This window comes from Hemicordylus capensis, chromosome 2 (assembly GCF_027244095.1).
Source record: "Hemicordylus capensis ecotype Gifberg chromosome 2, rHemCap1.1.pri, whole genome shotgun sequence".
Lineage (NCBI taxonomy): Eukaryota > Metazoa > Chordata > Lepidosauria > Squamata > Cordylidae > Hemicordylus > Hemicordylus capensis.
The window spans coordinates 257,058,791-257,077,845 of NC_069658.1; the positions used below are offsets into that span (position 1 = coordinate 257,058,791).

The following is a 19,055-nucleotide window of genomic DNA, read 5'->3' on the forward strand; positions in this document are numbered from 1 at the left end:
CCAATGCTAATATCAGCAGGATTAGCCCCAGGAAAGTGATACCAATAGAAAAATGCAGGATGAGGAAACCAGGTTAATCAGAACGTCAGAGGAGGGAGATATACTTTTATCCAGTCCAGTAGATATGCACAGAATCCCACAAAGAAAAGGAAATCAGACATACACACACAGCTGACATAGACTCCAGATCTCAAGCTTGGCAGAAGCTGTTGGAGATGGACAAATCCACACATTGTTCCAGCAAGGCTTATGCACACACAAGTGTACCATCATGACTGGAGCAAACAACTATGGATTTCTTCTGAAGAACCTTATAAGGTAGACTTGCCAAGTCGTTATACCGGTTTGGTAGTGGAGCTTTCCATCATAATCGTACATGGCCACTTCATTTCCCCCTTTTCCAGACATAAACTCCAACAAGTGCCCGTCACAATGAAGGGTCAATCTGGCATTCTTCTGCAAGCTGTTAGGTTCATGTGGCAGGACCTTCATGACATGCACCAAACATTTTCCCATTGCTTCTGAAAGCAGTCCTTCCTCCTCAAGACGCTTCCGTGTTTTCAAAAGCCCATGAAGGCTCAGCTCCTCTGTGTGGGTTGAGGAGAGGAACTTGGATATGAGATCCAGCCAGTTGAAGTGAAGCCCTTTATACTTGGCAGGGGATGAGAGATGGTTGGTGCCATAAACAACCAAGTCACGAGATTCCTGCTGATTCTTCCAAGTCAGCAACATTCCTAAAAGTGGCAGTGGCAGCAGTGGCAGTAATGCCAATATGCACATGGTTCTTGTGGGATGTTGTCCTCTGATGTTTACCTTGATGGAGAGAAGGGACAGCAGTATCTTAGGCATCTATAGCAGTTGCATTTCTGCCATTCTGCATTTCTGCAGTTGCATTTCTGCCTAAAACTCAAATTTCACTATTTAATTGGCCGACATACAGAGAGAGAATGCACTGGTGCAGCCTACCAGAACTTCCCAACTAGCTGCACTAGTGCATTGGGGAAGCGGCAATTTTTGATGCCTCCCCTTCCCCAGGAAACCCTCTGTAACACTCAAAAATAAATCCCTGAGGGCTGTGCAACCCTCAGGGACATATTTTGGGTAGCACAGAGGGCTTCTGGGGAAGGGCATCAAAATTGCTGCTTCTGCACTGCACCAGTGCAGCTAGTAGGGAAGTGCTGTTAGGCTGCTCTCTTGCTGCACCAGTTCATCCCTGCTCTGTCTGTTAGCCACTGAGAGCAAGAAGATCGGCCTCTAATTTGAAATCAAGTAGCAAAACCCTGGAACTAGAGCTGTTTTCTTTTGAAATAAAAGTGCTTAGCAAGAGATGCTGCAGGCAGCTAAGCAGCTGGTGGTTCTGTACTGCTGGCTCACCCATTTTGCTGAGCAAAACAGTCCCCATCCTCTGCTTTCCATGTGATTTGGGCAGATCTGTGGTCATATGCCTGGGTCTCAGGTGATATTGTCCCCAATGTTAGCCCTATTCACACATTATGTTCAATGCATGTACAATCTGTGCACATTGTCTGTATGTACAGATCTTAACACATAGACAGACATCCACACGTTATACCCAGTGCATGAGTGGTAGAACACTTCCTATCAGTTTCCAGGATTTGAGAGGACATATACCCTGGTTTGCATTTCAAATGAATGAATATACAATCATTCACACAAATACATGTATATGTCTATAGGCACCTGTATACATGAACAGTATAATGTCTCTAGCATCATACCTGATGAGGTGTTGGAACATCTATCATCATTGTTTAGCTTAGGGTGTGATGCTGAGCTCATCTCATCCCTGGCCACCATATGATCCCTCCGCCCAGAAGCACTCTTATCCCTGGACTTCTGGGTCGAAGTCCAGGGCCTCCACACCTCCTGGGGCCCCACAAATCCCTTTTAGAGGCAGATAGGGGAGTGGGGAAAGAAACATGTGGGATGCGAATATGTTAAATTGTGTGTTGAAATGTTTCTGCTAATGCATATTTGCATAAATATACCTGTTTGATAGTCTTACATTCTTGTGAGTTCAGTTGCTGTTTGTGCCCCATGGGATGATGCTTAACATGCAGTGGGGGGTGAGTTTCAAAGGCCTTTCGGTCCAGGCTCCAAAATTACCTAGGTGCACCTCTGCCTCCACCTCCTTCCTTGATTTATTTGCTGCATATGGATTATGGGGTGATAGCTGAGGTTTCCCCTTCCCACCTGCATGCCTACAGGGAGAGGAGCTGACCTATTTGCTGCCATTGGTGGCTGTAGCCAGCCCTACCAGTTGGGATGAGGGACTGTGCATCTGCCTACTCCAGCTTCTCATTTTCAAACTCCCCCTCGTCTTCTGCTCCATCCTGCCACTTCTTCTCAGTGACAGCCATTCCCTCGCTCCAGCAACTTGGTGCACCCTTGTTTCCTCTTTTGGCACTGTTCTTAGAACATAGGAACCTGAACCCTAGCTCTAGCACCTGTCTTTAAAAAAATTAATCCATAATTTTTTTGCTGGGCATTCCCAAATTTTTTGGGAATGACCCACAGCATTCTTGACGGTCTTCTGAGAACACTGGCCTTTAAAAAAAAAACAACAACATCTAAAACTGACAGTTTATGATCATTCCATGTCATTGTTAAAGCTTATGCCAAAAAGCCATACCTGACCAGGTGGGTTCATTTTCATTGCTGATGGTGTCAAGGTGCCTTCCTTGTAATACCTGAGAGGCTGTGTGTGTTAAAGAGCCCTCTTTTTCATTGTTTCCCTTCCTTTCATCCCCATGGCATCCAAACAAAGAGAAAGGCGAGGTTCTCACTGGAAATCCTCCAGCTTTCGTTTTGCAGTTTGAAACACAGATAGGTACTTGCTAAAATTCACGGATGGACTGAAGCCATCCGTGAACAAGTTGCTGATCGCAGTTTCTGGGGCATCTCCTGTTTCCCAGGGGCGGAGTGCCTGGCAGTGGCCCTAGTCCCTCTACAGCAGGAATGGCCAATTTGGGGCTCCAGTGCTGTTGCTGAACTCTCACTCCCAGCCTCAGTGACTACTAGCTGGGGATTCTAGCATTTTAGTCCAACAACTGGCAGAGGACTTCAGACTGGCCAACACTGCTCTGTAGAAACGGACGGGGGGGGGGCAGGGCTACTGCCCAAGGGTATAGCTATAATTGATAGGTCCAAAGAACCCAGGCCCCGCAAGTCTTGAGGGCTCCCCAGCTCCACCCCTCTCTATTTTATTCATTATCTCCCTCACTTCGAGGGGCTGCCGAGGAGAGGGGGCGAACACGGGCCCCCTCTCCCCTAGCTGTGTCCCAGTCACTGCCACCTCTCCCTCTAAAGGTCCATCCCACATATGACACTGCCTTGCCAGAACGCTGGCCCATCTTGCCCAGTATTGGCTACATTGCACTGACTGGCGGTGACTATGCGTTTTCCTCTTTTGATGTAGGGCTCACACCCAACATCACAACTTGTACTCCAAATACAAAGCAGGAGGCTGAGAACCTAGGATCACTCATCATTCTTAATGCTCCCCTCGTCACTCAGCCATTTCTTAAGGGGCTCACACAAATTTATATGTACTGTATTTACCCAAACCGATGATTCAGAATGTACGATGACACCCTTAAAAATACAGGTTACCTGTATTTACTTGACAGGAAGAAGACTGAATTTTAATGCACCCTTGATTTCTAATGTCAAAGAACTTGGAAAGAACTTAGTCTTGGATTCAGGTGTACCACCCTGAAGAAATGGCTGCTTGATGCATGTCCTTTATAAAGTGTGTGTGGGGAATCACAAACAATTTATAAAACTGTTCCCAGCATTAATAAAGAAGGGGGCCCATGATTAGGGATGTGCTCGAATTGGTTCCGTGCCTCCTTGGGGAAGCACCAGTCTGGCTCAGGTGCTTGCATTTGAACCAGTTTGGCGGGGCGGCGATCGGTACCCTTAAAAAGCAGGTAAGCAAGTCCTTATCTGATCCTTTGCTGCCCCACCACTTTTCCAGGTATGGCACTTACTTACTTTACAAAACGCTGTACATGGCTGCAGCGCTGCATGTGCAGCAGCCATATATGTGCCACTGCTGCATGCAGGCTGCTTTTGTAAAGCGAATGCCATGCCCAGAAAAGTGGTGGGGCAGAGGAGGAGCAGGTAAGGACCTGCTTACCTGCTTTTTAACGGAACTGATCTCCACCCTGCCCACGACTGCCCAAGCCAGTTTGGGCACATCCCTAATACAGAGCTAGATGAACCAACAGTCTGAATCAGTATGTATGTTTAAATGGCAGCTTTGTATGTTCAATCAAGCATGCCAGTTCCTCCTAGGGTCAAGCTCTGTGGGATGGGCAGCCTGTCATTTATACATGTTGGAAGTGAAGGACTATGCACTGTCTCTTGTCTCAGTGGAGGACAGACTAGTGAGTCAGAGGGCTAGAGGGTCAAGACATTGGTCATCCCTTCTCTACTGCTCTGACCCATGCAAAAGTAAATACTCAAAGACCATAAAAATTGCTAATGGTGGTGGCAATACTGCTAATACTAGAAAATTGGCCAAAACTCTATGTAGAGGAAAGAAGGCAAGACATATGTATCCATGAAACTAATTCAAGATGCTATATTGTGAAGAAAACATATCAATCAAAAATCTGGAAAGCTAGATCAAATACCAATGGTATAACAAATAGTTCTGCACATGCATAAACCCAAACGTTTAAACTCTAATAATAAATGAGTAACTATAACCAAAATGAGTGTACATATGAACAACCACATGAATATACTGCAAATAATGTATATAAGTCCATATGAAATTTGATAAATATTCCAGCGTTGATGAAGATTCCAAGTGAGTAATGGTACGTTGATATAGTTAATGATGTCTGAGCATGCATGGAGAAAAATATAGCTTCACACAGGAAGAATGAAGCTTCTTGCAAAACTGAGTCCTGTGAAAAAAATCCTGCAAAGGAGGAGTAAAGCTTCTTACAATAGCACTTAGCAATAGCACTTACATTTATATACCGCTCTATAGCCGGAGCTCTCTAAGCGGTTTACAATGATTTAGCATATTGCCCCCAACATTCTGGGTACTCATTTTACCAACCTCGGAAGGATGGAAGGCTGAGTCAGCCTTGAGCCCCTGGTCAGGATCGGACTTGTAACCTTCTGGTTACAGGGCAGCAGTTTTACCACTGCGCCACCAGTCACAAAACTGGATCCTGTGAGAAAATCCTCAAAACTGGATCCTGTGAAACAATCATTATGGGCTAACCCTGGATTCTCAAGCCCATTTCGGGTAATCCTTTGTCAGAGAGCCCAATTGTTCTGCAAACATAAGATAAAAACCATACTGTAGGCCATACTGTGCTAAATGGACCAATGGGCTGGCTCAGTCTAATGCCACTTCCTATCAGTCTAATCTCCACTTCCTTTAGGAGAGGAGAGATGGTCTTTAGGAGAGGAGAGATGGAGCCCCTGGTGGCGCAGTGGTAAAACTGCCGCCCTGTAACCAGAAGGTTACAAGTTCAATCCTGACCAGGGGCTCAAGGTTGACTCAGCCTTCCATCCTTCCGAGGTCGGTAAAATGAGTACCCAGAAATGTTGGGGGCAATATGCTAAAATCATTGTAAACCGCTTAGAGAGCTCCGGCTATAGAGCGGTATATAAATGTAAGTGCTATTGCTATTGCTATTGCTATTGTGGTAGCAAGCATGACTTGTCTCCCTAGCTAAGCAGAGTCTGCCCTGGTTGCATATGAATGGGAGACTTGATGTGTGGGCACTGCAAGATATTCCCCTCAGGGGATGAAGCCGCTCTGGGAAGAGCAGAAGGTTTCAAGTTCCCTCCCTTGCTTCTCCAAGATAGGGCTGAGAGAGATTCCTGCCTGCAACCTTGGAGAAGCCGCTGCCAGTCTGTGAAGATAATACTGAGCTAGATAGACCAATGGTCTGACTCAGTATATGGCAGTTTCCTATGTTCCAATGTTCTACTTCCTTGGTTAGAAGTCAGGACTGGTGGAGATTGATTGTTAGCCTGGAAAAGAGAGTTGTTTTTAGTTCAGAGTTTGGGGCATCAGTAGAACTGGAGATGAAGGCAGAAGTTGAAGACATACAGGAAAAGCAAAGAGTAAATATCCCTTGCATAGTCCCAGTTACCTTTCAACCTGTTTGTTGGGGGTTGTTAATTTTACCCCCAGTAAGTAAACAGCAGAGCCCTAAGGAAGAGAGCACACACTCCAGTTATAGAGTAGGTAGCAGAGGATGGTTTAGTTGTTGCAGCTATTTAGAGAAAACACATGGAGAATCTTGTAGAACTAAATAAAGGTAGTGTGCCGTCTAATCGGTGTCGACTCCTGGCAAGCACAGAGCTCTGTGGTTGTCTTTGGTAGAATACAGGAGGGGTTTACCATTGCCATTTCCAGTGCAGTATGAGATTATGCCTTTCAGCATCTTCCTATATCGATGCTGCCTGATATAGGTGTTTCCCATAGTCTGGGAAACATACCAGTGGGGATTCGAACCAGCAACCTCTGGTCAAGTTATTTCCCACTGTGCCATTAGGTGAAATAAATACTAAGTATTTGTTGGTCAAGTACATTTGGATAGGAAAATCGTAATCCTAATCTAAAGGACTACATAATGAATAGGTAAGGAGAAAGAGATGTTTCCATCTACTCTCTAAGAGGAAAGGAAGGATTGTGACTACTCAGCACAGGAAGTGCTGCAGAGTCAGTTCAGGGGCCATAGAGTAGGGACAGACAGGCAGACCCTGACTTACTGTCTCTACTCCAAATGCCCCTAGTGGTCACTAGGATAATTGGTGCAAAAGGTTGATGCACTGGAACTCCATCTCCAACACTGTTGGATGCAAGTGGGCATAAAATGTGGAATCCTTTACTTGGTCCTGGAGCCAGGAGATAAGAGGCACAGCAGCCAGCTGGCATATCCTGTTCCTTGTAGATACTATCTGCTTATTTTTAGCCAGGGCAGGAACTCAGTCTTGAGGTGTTGGCAACTTGCAACTACAAGTATCCACCTCTTTCACCTCTGGCTTCTTCTAGTGATTGGCGATTTAAAAAAATACTAGCTGACCCCACACAGAGCATCTGTGCAGTTGTCCACTGAGCCTGTAGTATCCCCCACAGCACTACTCGCTCACTCCCCCTACAGCGCTCTCGCTCGCTCTCCCCCCACAGTGCTCTTGCTTGCTCTCCACTCCCGCAGCACTCTTGCTCTCTCCCCTTCTTCTTGGTCATGGCTGCAGCATTGCTGCCGCCTATTGACCAAGCTACAGCCCCCTATCCCCAGAGACCTCCCCACCCGAGCCCCGCTCCTGCTCCTCCCCCCAGGAGCAGCAGCAGTGGTTGACCGGGCCATTCCTTGCTGCTGCCACCACCATGGCTGCTCGTAACAGTTGCTTTCCAACTGACCTTAACCATCACAGGCTCCTCCTCCCTATCTGCATATAGAATCCCCACTGCCCAATCACCATGGTGCTTCTGCTCTCACAGGCTCCTTCTCCCTATCTGCATATGGAATCCACACTGCCCAATCAGATTCTTTTGCTTGCAAACTCTGTCAGCCAATCACCTCCTTTCTACCACGTCCCCACTAATGGCCCGTCTTGGAGAATTAATAATATAGATTGACTCATGTTGAGTTTGGTCAAGGAAGGCTGCCTAAACCCCTGTTTAAGGGCAAAGAGGCACCTTTTAACGTGGTGATTCTCTTTATTTAGCAGGGGGAGAGTAGCTGGCCGTATCCACCCCCAGCACAGTACCTCCAGTGACTGTTGCTGGTGTCTGTCTTATGTTTCTTTTTAGATTGTGAGCCCTTTATGGACAGGGATCCATCTTATTTATTTATTATTTCTCTGTGTAGCAATAGCACTTACATTTATATACCGCTCTATAGCCGGAGCTCTCTAAGCGGTTTACAATGATTTAGCATATTGCCCCCAACATTCTGGGTACTCATTTTACCGACCTCGGAAGGATGGAAGGCTGAGTCAACCTTGAGCCGCTGGTCAGGATCGAACTTGTAACCTTCTGGTTACAGGGCGGCAGTTTTACCACTGCGCCACCCGGGGCTCCTCTGGAGTAAACCTCCCGGAGCCATTTTTGAAAGGGCGGTATAGAAATCAAATAAATATATAAAATAAAATAAAGATGACATGAAGTGTACGGCCTGCTGTACAGCCTGCTAATTAGCTTGCAGGCAATCTGCTACACAAAAGGAGCAGGAGATCTAAACACTGCTGTAGTGGGTCTTCTTATGCATGAAGGGGAAAGCTAATGGGAAGAGTAGAATCGCCCCTAAAGTTCAGCCCAAAAACAATCAACGTGGATTTGGAGCTTCCCCCCTGGATTCCAAACTCTGCCAGGGAAGCTACTAGGGGAGGGGTGGGTGGGTGGTTCTAGCAAAAACAAAAAACAAAACAAAACAAAACAAAAACACCCAATAGGAAAGAATTAAGCATCCCATTCCCTCTCCTGTCACTTTCCCACTCTGCCTCTTCTTGAAGTGGTTTGCTTTTTAAAAAGATGTCAGGAATAGAGTTAGGAAGTTCCAGGAAGAAGAGACCAGCTTTATCTTCTGGATATGCTACTTTTCTGAGTGCAAGGTTTTTTCATGAGGGAGCACAAAAAATATTACCTGATTGGAAAAATAAAGCTTGGTCAATCAAGGGATACACTTTAGATCTCTCCAAACTGAGGGAGTGGGCGACAAAGTGGCAAATGCGGTTCAGTGTTGGCAAGTGTAAAATGATGCACACTGGGACGAAAAACCCCAAATTCAAGTATACACTGATGGGATCTGAGCTGTCGGTGACTGACCAGGAGAGGGATCTTGGGGTTGTGATGGACAGTTCATTGAAAGTGTCGACTCAGCTGTGAAAAAGGCCAATTCCATGCTAGGGGTCATTAGGAAGGGGATTGAAAATAAAACTGCTAATATTATAATACCTTATACAAAACTATGGTGTAACCACATCTGGAGTGCTGCGTACAATTCTGGTCACCACATCTAAAAAAGGACATTGTAGAACTGGAAAAGGTGCAGAAGAGGGCGGCCAAGATGATCAGGGGCCTAGAGCACCTTTCTTATGAGGCAAGGCTACAACACCTGGGGCTATTTAGTTTAGAAAAAAGATGACTGTGGGGAGACATGATAGAGGTCTAGCTAATCATGCATGGTGTGGAGAAAGTGGATAGAGAGAAATCTTTCTCCCTGTCACATAACATTAGAACTAGGGGTCATCCCATGAAATTTATTGCCAGGAAATTTAGGACCAGCAAACAGAAGTAATTTTTCATACAACACATAATAACTTGTGGAATTCTCTGCCACGCGATGTGGTGACAGCCAACAACCTGGATGGCTTTAAGACAGGTTTGGATAACTTCATGGAGGAGAGGTCTATAGTTGGAGGGCTAAAGGCCACCTCCAGCTTCAGAGGCAGGATGCCTCTGAGTACCAGTTGCAGGGGAGTAACAGCAGGAGAGAGGGCACGCCTTCAACTCCTGCCTGTGGCTTCCAGCAGCATCTGGTGGGCCACTGTGCGAAACAGGATGCTGGGCTAGATGGGCCTTGGGCCTGATCCAGCAGGGCTGTTCTTGTGTTCTTAATCATCCATCAGAGTATTCAGTTAATAATTAAATTGGTCAGAGTATTCATTTAATTAACTGACTAAATCTGTATCACAGGAGACACCAGCTCAGAGGAGCTAGTCTCCCTTCTCTCACATACAAAAGAGGGAATGCCTCTTCAAAAAGGGTTGCCTTGCCACCTACAGTATTTATATAGGTGCTTGTATTAATAATTATAACCGTGTTTTAAATCTGCTTGATTAATCAGGAGCATTCTTTCTGTCAATCAACATGTTTTTAATAGAGTAATCTGACTTATTCAATATTTCAGGCTTATTTAAGAGAATGCCTTCTTCGTTATGAACCCCCATCACCTTTTAAGATCTCCAGGGGAGGTTCATCTGAGAGTGTCACTGGCTGGTATGGTGACAATTCAAAGGCAAACCTTCTCTTTAGTTGCCCCAGGGCTGTGGAACACACTTCCTGCTGAGATGAGAGCTGCTCCATCCCTGGTGACTTTTAGGAAACAACTAAAGACACATCTCTTCAGCCAAGCTTTTTAGCTACCTGGTAGTTTTTATGGGTACTTTGATATTTTAAAAAAGGTTTTAATAGTTAAAATTTCTTGATTTTATTGTTGTAAACTGCCTAGAGATTTCAGTAGTGGGAGGTATACAAATATGTTACATACATACATACATTTAAACCCACAGTCTTCCATCTGCAGCCTGAAGCAGTATTGTCCAGGAAAGGTTTAGATTCCGATGATTGTGGCTGACATACTATGCAATGTTCCATGTGCCTTTTAATGAAATGTGCACACCGGTGCACAAGAGCGCTCTTGCACAAATGCAGAAGTTTCATAATCACCGTTGTATGATGGAAGGTCATTCTTGCCAAGGGCCATCCGCCACGCAAGTCTATTTACACAATTTTGTGCACTTGCACAACAGTGCTCTTGAACGGCTGCATGCACATTTCATTTAAAGGCAAATGAAGGTGCAGTATGTAAGCTTGTATAAACTTAGAGAGCAACTTTCTACCACTCCAAGGCCTTCTGCCTAATACTTGTACCAAGTGGAAAGATGGTGGTGTTTCTTGCACCCAACCGCACAGCTGAGCCCTGCATTAATAAGACAGTAAGAGCATAAGAAGAACCCTGCTGCCTAAGTAAAAGTCCTCTTGCTAGTCCATCATCCTGTTTCTTAGCTTGTTGGATGTAGGTCAATTCTGCTTTGGGGACTATTAAGGAGCTTCCGATTGTCCCCCTATTTGCATCTACCCCATTTCAAGGGAGCCTGCCTTGTTTCAAGCCAAACCCTTCAGCCAGCCACTCAAGGCTTTGCTTCATCCCTCTCACCTCACACCACTCCTAAAACTACTTACCAGGACCAGCAAGGGCCAGGAGAAAAGTCTCCATCCTTCCTCTTCACTCCCCGCTGTAAGGGAACCTTCCACTGCATGACTGTTAGAGGGACTTGTTCTTTCATTTTCCCATGGAGCCCTGGGAATGGTGTGGGTGCCATTATGGCCAGGGATGATGGGAGTTATAGTCTAACAGCATTTGGGATCTAAGGTTGGGAATCCCTCTTCTATAGAATACATGATGGAATGGAACTCTAAGTGATGGGTCTGTGACATCACAGTTCAATAGACCAATGAAAATCAAGCCACATCCTCGCTGTTCCTCTTCCCAACTCCCATGGACACTAGAAACCCCAGACACAGAGGTAAGTTACTATCCACCTGATTCTGGCTTCAGACCCTGCACTTCCACTCTCACCCCTGGGCTATTCACAGGTGTGGCTATGATGTTCAGCGCTTGGCTTACAGATCTCTTGTTCTCTTCAAGTTCTTCTTTGGTCCAAGTTGCCAGTGGCTCACCATCAATACAACAATTTAACACAGATGAATTATCCTTTATAACCTTCCACTGATTTGGCATTCACCCAGTATTTGCAGATAGGTGTAAAGTGGAACTACATTCTCTTTCATTGCATACTTATGGGTGACGTGCAGAGTTCTAAGCCATTGATTGTGACCAAGAAGAAGTAATTCTCCTAGATTAATCACCATGAGGAGGAGCAATCTTGTGTATGTGGTATAAGGCTGCCAGTTGTTTTACTGCCCCATGCTTTGTGTGCCTTTAACAGCTACCTGGTCTGTCTGCAGACATTTGCAGGCTTTGATGCTTATCTCCATGCCATGAGAAGTTTTGCTTGCTGATATTTTATTTATTTATTTAACATATTTTTATACTGCCCCAAACTCACATCTCTGGGCAGTTTACAACAAAGCAAACAAACAAATATCTGCGTGATAAGCTTCTGTTAAAGGTAGACTTGGCCCACTCCCAACCAGTGCCTGAGGAAATGGGTGACACGGCACCCCCAACTCCATGGAGTGGGGTGTTTTTCTCCATCCTCTTTCCTACTCCTGCCCCTAAATATCACACCTTTTTCACATAGCCCCCTCCCTGAACTAAAACTCCCATAATCCCCAGCCACAGTGGCCAATAGCCAGGGATTATGGGAATTGTAGGCCAATATCTGCAGGAGGGCCGAAATTGAGCAGCCCTGCCCTAAATCCTGACATTTTCTCCCCAATGTGATGCGCATGCCAGGAAGCAGCTTCTCCACCTCCTGCCACTCAGGCCCTGAACCATCCCTTCTCCCCTTGCCCTCACCATTCCCATCTCCCTCTGCACCCCCTACTTTCCCCCTTCATCCCCTCCATACCAGGTGTGGGGCCAAGGGTGATGGTTGCCACCACTGCTAAGGCTCCTCATCTCCCACACCATCTTTTAATTTCCTTGTTCTCCCTGCTTGCAGGGGGAGGCAGGGAATGCAACAACAGGACGTGTGAGTCAACATTGCCTGTTCTATTCACTGCTCCCTGCAGACAGGGATAGCGAGGAAAGTACAAGCCAGGAGCAAGAAAGAAGGGGCCTGAGTCGTGATGGTGATCCAGTAAAGCAGAGGCCTAGATGGCAGAGTGGCAGGGGCGTAACTATAATAGGGCAAGGGGAGACAGTTGTCTGGGGGCTCACTGCCTTGGGCCCCCCCCCCAGAGGCAAGTCACATGACTGACAGCCACACACCTGCCCAGGCTTCCTTCCATTGTATTCATCCTCCGAAATTGATGTGAGTGTTAAGATCTGGAGCTACCAGAACAGCAGGTCTTTCTGTAGTACCATTAAATGACTTGCATCATCCACAATTTACAAAACCTTTTAAAAAATAATTTAGGATGATGTTCTATTGTGGCACATAGGTGATAGATAGATAGATAGATAGATAGATAGATAGATAGATAGATAGATATTTTACTATGCTTTTTGTTACCACTATTCAGCCTCATTTAAGATTTCTTGACTTCATGAGCTGAGCTTCAGTGAGTGGGAGCCCCATTTTAAAATCTTGTTTCTGGACCCACTCCAACCTTGCTACGCCCCTGCAGAGTGGGCACCCCAACTGCCACCACCACCTCAGTCTGCTGCCTGAAGCAATTGCCTCACTGAGGCGCATAGAAGGGCCAGCCCTAGTTAAGGGCATCATAACAAGTTTGGGTTTTTTCCTTGTCTGTTTGGTTATCACAACTTTGGTGAAAGAACCTGAACCTTCAAGGTCCTTCTGAGGTTGCAGAGGCAAAGGGAGCATTGTTCTCATACATTTATGATATCTTTGAATCTAAGAAACAAACGTCACCTCTAATTAAAAATAAGGCGATGTTTAATACTTTCATTTTCATCAATTTGGATTTGTAAAATAAATACTCCCTATTGATGTAACACATCTTATCCTGTCCCCATGGCTTTCCCCTTGCTTTGTTGACTCTCTCTATTGAATTTTAGATTTTAAGTTCTTGGGGCAGGTACCCATCCTCTTGTACTTTGCTAAGCACCATGCATAGAGGGGTTACTATTTAAACCAGGGCTGCACAACTTTGGCCTTCCACTGTTTTTGGACTACAACTCCCATCAACCCTAGCCACAGTAGCCAATAGCCAGGGATGATGGGAGTTGTAGTCCAACATCTGAGGGAGGGCCAAAGTTGTGCAGCCCTGATATAAACAAATAATAAAAACAAACCAGTTCAAACCTCAACAGTATCAAGGTACCACTGTTTTCAGGGGAATCATTTTCAGTTTTCTATAGCTCTGATTGTTAGAAGAAAAGGCATAGGGTTTCACACAGTGGTTTTCAAGATAGAAGGCTACATATCTGCATACTAATTTTTCTTACCCTTGCATGACAAGTTGCATCTCCTAAAATTCTCTTTTCTGGTCTTTTGCCATGATATATCATCACTGATTTAACCTCATTCCCTGAGTCCTTAGATGGTCTCCCCACAAGGAAGCTTCCCATATTATTGGACTGGTACAGAAAAATTGACCTCCCCAAAGAAAACACAACAGGATGTTACGTGCATACTCATTTAATCTCCTGCTCCGTCACATCAGCTATGTTGATATGTGCTCTGACAATGGCCAAGCTTGCTACACTCCTCCTGTCATAGTTCAGGACCTTCCTACTATAATTGACACTACAGAGTCTTATGGAGCTGTCTTATATTGAGCCAAACCATTGGTCCGTCTAGGTCACTATTGTGAGGACTTCAGACACAGATCTTTCCCCAGCCTGCTTGGAGATGCCGGGAATTGAACCTGGGACCTTCTGCATGCAAAGCAGGTGCTCTTCCACTGAGCTACAGTCCCTTCCAAGGGGCCGGGGCTGGCACGAAGGGCCAGATTTAATTTAGGAGAGTCCAGGTATTGAGAGTCTCGGTCAAGTCCAGGCATTTGACGTAGGTTCCCAAATAGAGCTGATAAAACCAAATCCCCCACATCTGGTGACTATATCAATGCTCTGACTGCGCCACCACTAATCATGTGAGCAATATATTGAACTGGATCAGTGTATGGATTATCTTATGTCCTATTGTCATAAACAAAATAAAAGTGAATAACATTCTTATGAATTTTCATTCAGTCTACATTTATTAAAAACAGGTGTCACTGACTAGTTTTATCTAAGCTGGAGGCATCCTGGTAGGCCATCTAAGCCAACCCCTACCCAATGCAGAAAACAGATGATTGCCCAGACCCAGCTTGAAGACCTCCAGTGAGGGAGAACTCCCCCCACCTCTTGCCATGAAAATATTTCTCCTAATTTTCAACTGAAATCTACTCTGCTGTGACAGCCTTTCTGGTCTCTGAAGAGTGCTATCACATCCAACCACAGTGTTCTTTTCTCCAAGCTAAACACACCCAGTTCCTTCAACTTTGCCTCAAAGGGCTTGTTTTTCAAACTTTTGACCATCTTCATTACCTTCCTTTGAAGTACTGGCAAAATATACATTACAAGCAGAAATTGTTGTGTGCAGAACATTATCTGTGTAATTTCCCCCCTAAATTCACAAGTTAGTTGCAATTTGAAATATCACAATTTGCAATAGTGGGGTCAGTGTATCCATGAAACTTATTTGGTATGTATACATTCAACCTGGGGAGACCTGCATTATAATAGGCACAACCAAGCCAAACACAATCTTTTAAAAGTTTGATTGAATTAAATGATGAGCTTTAACTTAAAAGTAAAGGTAAAGTGTGCCATCTAGTAGGTGTCAAATCCTGGTGACCACAGAGCCCTGTGGTTGTCTGGTAGAATACAGGAGGGGTTTACCATTGCCACGTCCCACACAGTGTGAGATGATGCCTTTCAGCATCTTCCTATATTGCTGCTGCCCAATATAGGTGTTTTCCATAGTCTGGGAAACATACCAGCGGGGATTCGAACCATCAACCTCTGGCTTGCTAGTCAAGTCATTTCCCTGCTGTGTCATTAGGTGGCTTAGGCACATGCCTAATTCTTTAGGTCCTCAAAATGCTTATTTTAGTCTGGAATGTGTACGAATATGAATAGGACAAATATTTATATACTGCTTTTCAACCAAAGTTCCCAAAGTGGTTAAATAAATATATAAATAAGATGGCCCCCTGTCCCCAAAGGGCTCAAAATCTAAAAAAATAAACATAAGATAAGACACCAGCAAAAGCCACTGGAGGGATGCTGTGCTTGGGATGGATAGGGCCAGTTGTTCTCCACCAGCTCAGTAAAGAGAAACCCCACTTTAAAAAGGTGCTTCTTTGCTCAGATAGCAGAGCTTGTATTCAGTACATCTTTATTTCATCTGAACTGCACAATAACCCATGAAATAGGTTAGGCGGGCAGAATGACTTGCTTAAGACCATCAGTCATGTGTTTGAAGATGGATCGACCACACCCAGTATCTCTAGTCCTGTCTAATACACACCTGCTCAAATTCTTAGATCCTACTGCATTATGAGAAAATGGGGGCTTCTAATCCATACATTTAGCTCTAAGCCACAGCATAGAGCCAGATAGCCTGGTTCTTAAATCTTCCCCTACTGCCCTCTTGGGAAAAGAGGGACCACTGGCCTCACCACCAAACTGTCCATAGAAAAGCATAATATCAAACTTCCCTTTCCACATTGTGTGCTTTGTTTCTCCAGGTCTTAGAGGACCATTGATGTCACTTCATGGGAAGACATGTTTGGTGCTACATCCATAGAACTTGGTCTGTCTTCGTATGGGTGCCTGCATCCCAAAGCACAGACCTCCCACACCACTCAGTGTAGACAACCTACTGTCTGTGCAGAAGAGTTTGGAGACTGGCCACCGGGGATCGGACGAGATGCTGAGAGCCTGCTTAGACCATGCCCTGCAAGAATTCCCTTATGAGCCACGCTGTCTCCAAGACAATGCCACCTTGACTGTCCAGGTGAAAGGGAGGAAGAGGATGGAATTTGTCTCTGGTGGTGGTGAGAACAAGATAGTGGTTTCTTGGTTAAAGAGAAAAACCCGCTATAACATTGAGGTCTCCAATCTGGAGGTGTACCTGGATCGGCTGTGCATTGCCCCACCTCCACTGACCCCTGAGAGTTTGGAGAAGGTGAAGCAGGAGCTGGCCAGATGGGATGATGCCACCAAAGAACTCCGGGCCTGCCTGGATGTTGCTATAACGGAGCTTGAAAAGGAACCTCCTTCGGTGAAGAGTAATGCTGCACTGACTATTGAGTGTGGCAGTTCCTGCTTAGATTTTGTTTCTGGCAAGGGGAAGTCCCACATATACGTTGTCTTTTCTGATAGGCAGCCTCGATACCGGGTGAGTGTTTCCTGTGTAGATGTCTACTTGGACAGACTGAGCTGCCGGGCCATGCCACTCTCTGCAGAGAACTTGCTGAAGGTATGGAAGGAAACAGAAGGCATGAAAGGATGTACGGTTGACCTCCGGGCCTGCCTCAAACGAGCCCTGCAGGAGTTCAATGCTTTGTCACCAAGGCATCGAGCTAATGCGACCATCTTCATTGACTGTGATGGGAAAAACTTCAAGATGGTTTCTGGGCAGGGAGAAAGCTGGATTTCAATCTTCAACATCATTGGAGATCAACATTGCCGCAGAGAAGTTGTGTTGGCATTGGGAGAGACTGGGTCATCTAGCAGAGGAACAGGGCCATCCACTGGGAGACGAGGGAAAGAAAGGCCATCATTCCGGGTGAGGAGATCAGAAGGGAGGAGAAATGCAGAGGAGGGCCCATCTAGTCAATCTAGGAGAACTGCCAACAGGCCAAAAGGACTGTCCAATGGGAAAAGATTTAAGAGAGTGTCATGCAATACAAATGAGGCAGAAGAAGGGGAATCTAGTGGTAGAAAGAGGGAAGAAGCAGCACCATTTGGGGGAAGGACATTCTCCAGTGGGAAAAGGGCAGATACAGAGCTGTCCAGTTGTTCCAGGGCACTGGGAAGAGAATATTCTCTTAGGTCAAAGGTATTACCTTCTGGTGGGAAAAGGAAACTTCCCAATGGGAAAGAAGAGGAAGCTGCTGGTTCACTAAGTATATCCAGTGGACCAGCAGCAACTGAAGAAGTTCTGATCCATGTAAATGGGGAACCACCCAGTGATGAAATGGGCAAACAAATGGGGTCGTCCAATGGGTCAAGTGAAGAAGAAGGGCCACCTGATTTTCTAGAGGAATCTTCAGACAGAAGGCAGGAGGATGATGGGCTGAAAAGGTGACTCACCCAGAGGGCCAGTGAGCATGATGGATCCATCCCAAGAGAGGGAGAAGTCGGTTCTTGGACTGAGACACAGATGGATCTATTCTAGGAGAGGACATTGTTTTTGGATCTGGAAGCTGGGGGCTGGTCCACCGAATGAATTGTGCAAGAATGATACCAAATAAATGATCTATGGACCTGAGAGTCCCTCTCTGTTGGGGAATCCAGCATGGGCCCCCTAGTGGCTGGATCAAAACTGATTCAGTACAGAGCACTTATCTGATGTTGTGGCTACTGGCTAGTGTTGTCAGATCAGAGGAGAGCTGGTCTTGTGGTAGCAAGCATGACTTGTCCCCATAGCTAAGCAGGGCCTGCCCTTGTTGCATCTGAATGGGAGACTTGATGTGTGAGCACTGCAAGATATTCCCCTCAAGGGATGAAGCCGCTCTGGGAAGAGCATAAGGTTTCAAGTTCCCTCCCTGGCTTCTCCAAAATAGGACAAGATTTTTTAAAAAAAAAATAGGACAAGAATTTTTAATTGAACCAACAAACTACCAAAGCATACAGTACATTGCCAAAGCACAATTATATACAAAGTTGTTGTTTGTACATCATATATCTACAAAGATTTACACACAAGGATTTGGAAACCCACAGGGTTATAAAGTATATGCAGGCAGTACTGTAACTCGGGGATGGGGGATTGGGATTACAAGGCACCTTGGGTAATCGGGGGGGGGGGGGGTTTACGTCCAATGTCCATTTCCATAATTTATCCCATTGCTGTTTAGAAGAGATACTCTTGTCTTTTTGCACATAACCATACAAACTTTTCCAGAAGAGATTTACTGTCTCATCTGCGTGAACCTCTTGGTTGCGTCTTCCCTCCCTATTCCTATGCAGGAGCACTGCATGAATGACATACAGGTTTACTAACCTGATTACGAGAAGGGGAACGTTCCAATTCCCTAGTATGAGGGCACCCGTTCCATCCCGTTTCCTTGAAGGTTTCTTTCTGGGACCTCAAAAAGAGGTTCTATCGCTTACACTCAAGGTTAGTTCTTCCCAAGTCTGTTTTTCCAAATCAGGCCACTCTAACAACTTGCTTACTGCCTGCCACACTCTTTTGGCTACCACACACTCTTTTAAGAAATGTGAATGGATTTCCCTGAATGTTTTGCCTAGCTCATTAGCTTTCTGTTTGCAGGTGATTTTAGGACACTCTTGCTGGTCCTCTGGGAGCCATGGCTTAGCCGCATTAAGTGGTAGAACTTGGTGGTATAAGCACCACCTTGTTTCCCATAAATGGAAAGGGACCTTTTTCTCCTTAAAGAGAGCGATAGGGTGATCGGGTTGCAACAAGTACTTTGAAGTGCGGTGTTTGTAGCATTT

The 19,055-nt window shown here is 45.5% G+C and overlaps 1 protein-coding gene and 1 long non-coding RNA gene across 2 annotated transcripts; one reads left to right on the forward strand and one right to left on the reverse strand.

Annotated features, from left to right (window-relative positions):
• Nucleotides 1-85: 85 nt before the first annotated feature.
• On the reverse strand, nt 86-11,165 carry LOC128346416 (uncharacterized). Its single transcript, XR_008316951.1, has 2 exons — nt 10,970-11,165; nt 86-813 (listed from the first exon to the last, which is right to left on the reverse strand). It is a non-coding gene; the product is annotated as an uncharacterized LOC128346416 (long non-coding RNA).
• Nucleotides 11,166-11,242: 77 nt separating this feature from the next.
• Nucleotides 11,243-17,865, forward strand: LOC128346075 (uncharacterized). Its single transcript, XM_053298962.1, has 2 exons — nt 11,243-11,313; nt 16,118-17,865. The coding sequence occupies exon 2, from the start codon at nt 16,195-16,197 to the stop codon at nt 17,680-17,682; it is 1,488 nt and encodes a 495-aa protein (XP_053154937.1). The 5' UTR covers nt 11,243-11,313; nt 16,118-16,194; the 3' UTR covers nt 17,683-17,865.
• Nucleotides 17,866-19,055: the final 1,190 nt, after the last annotated feature.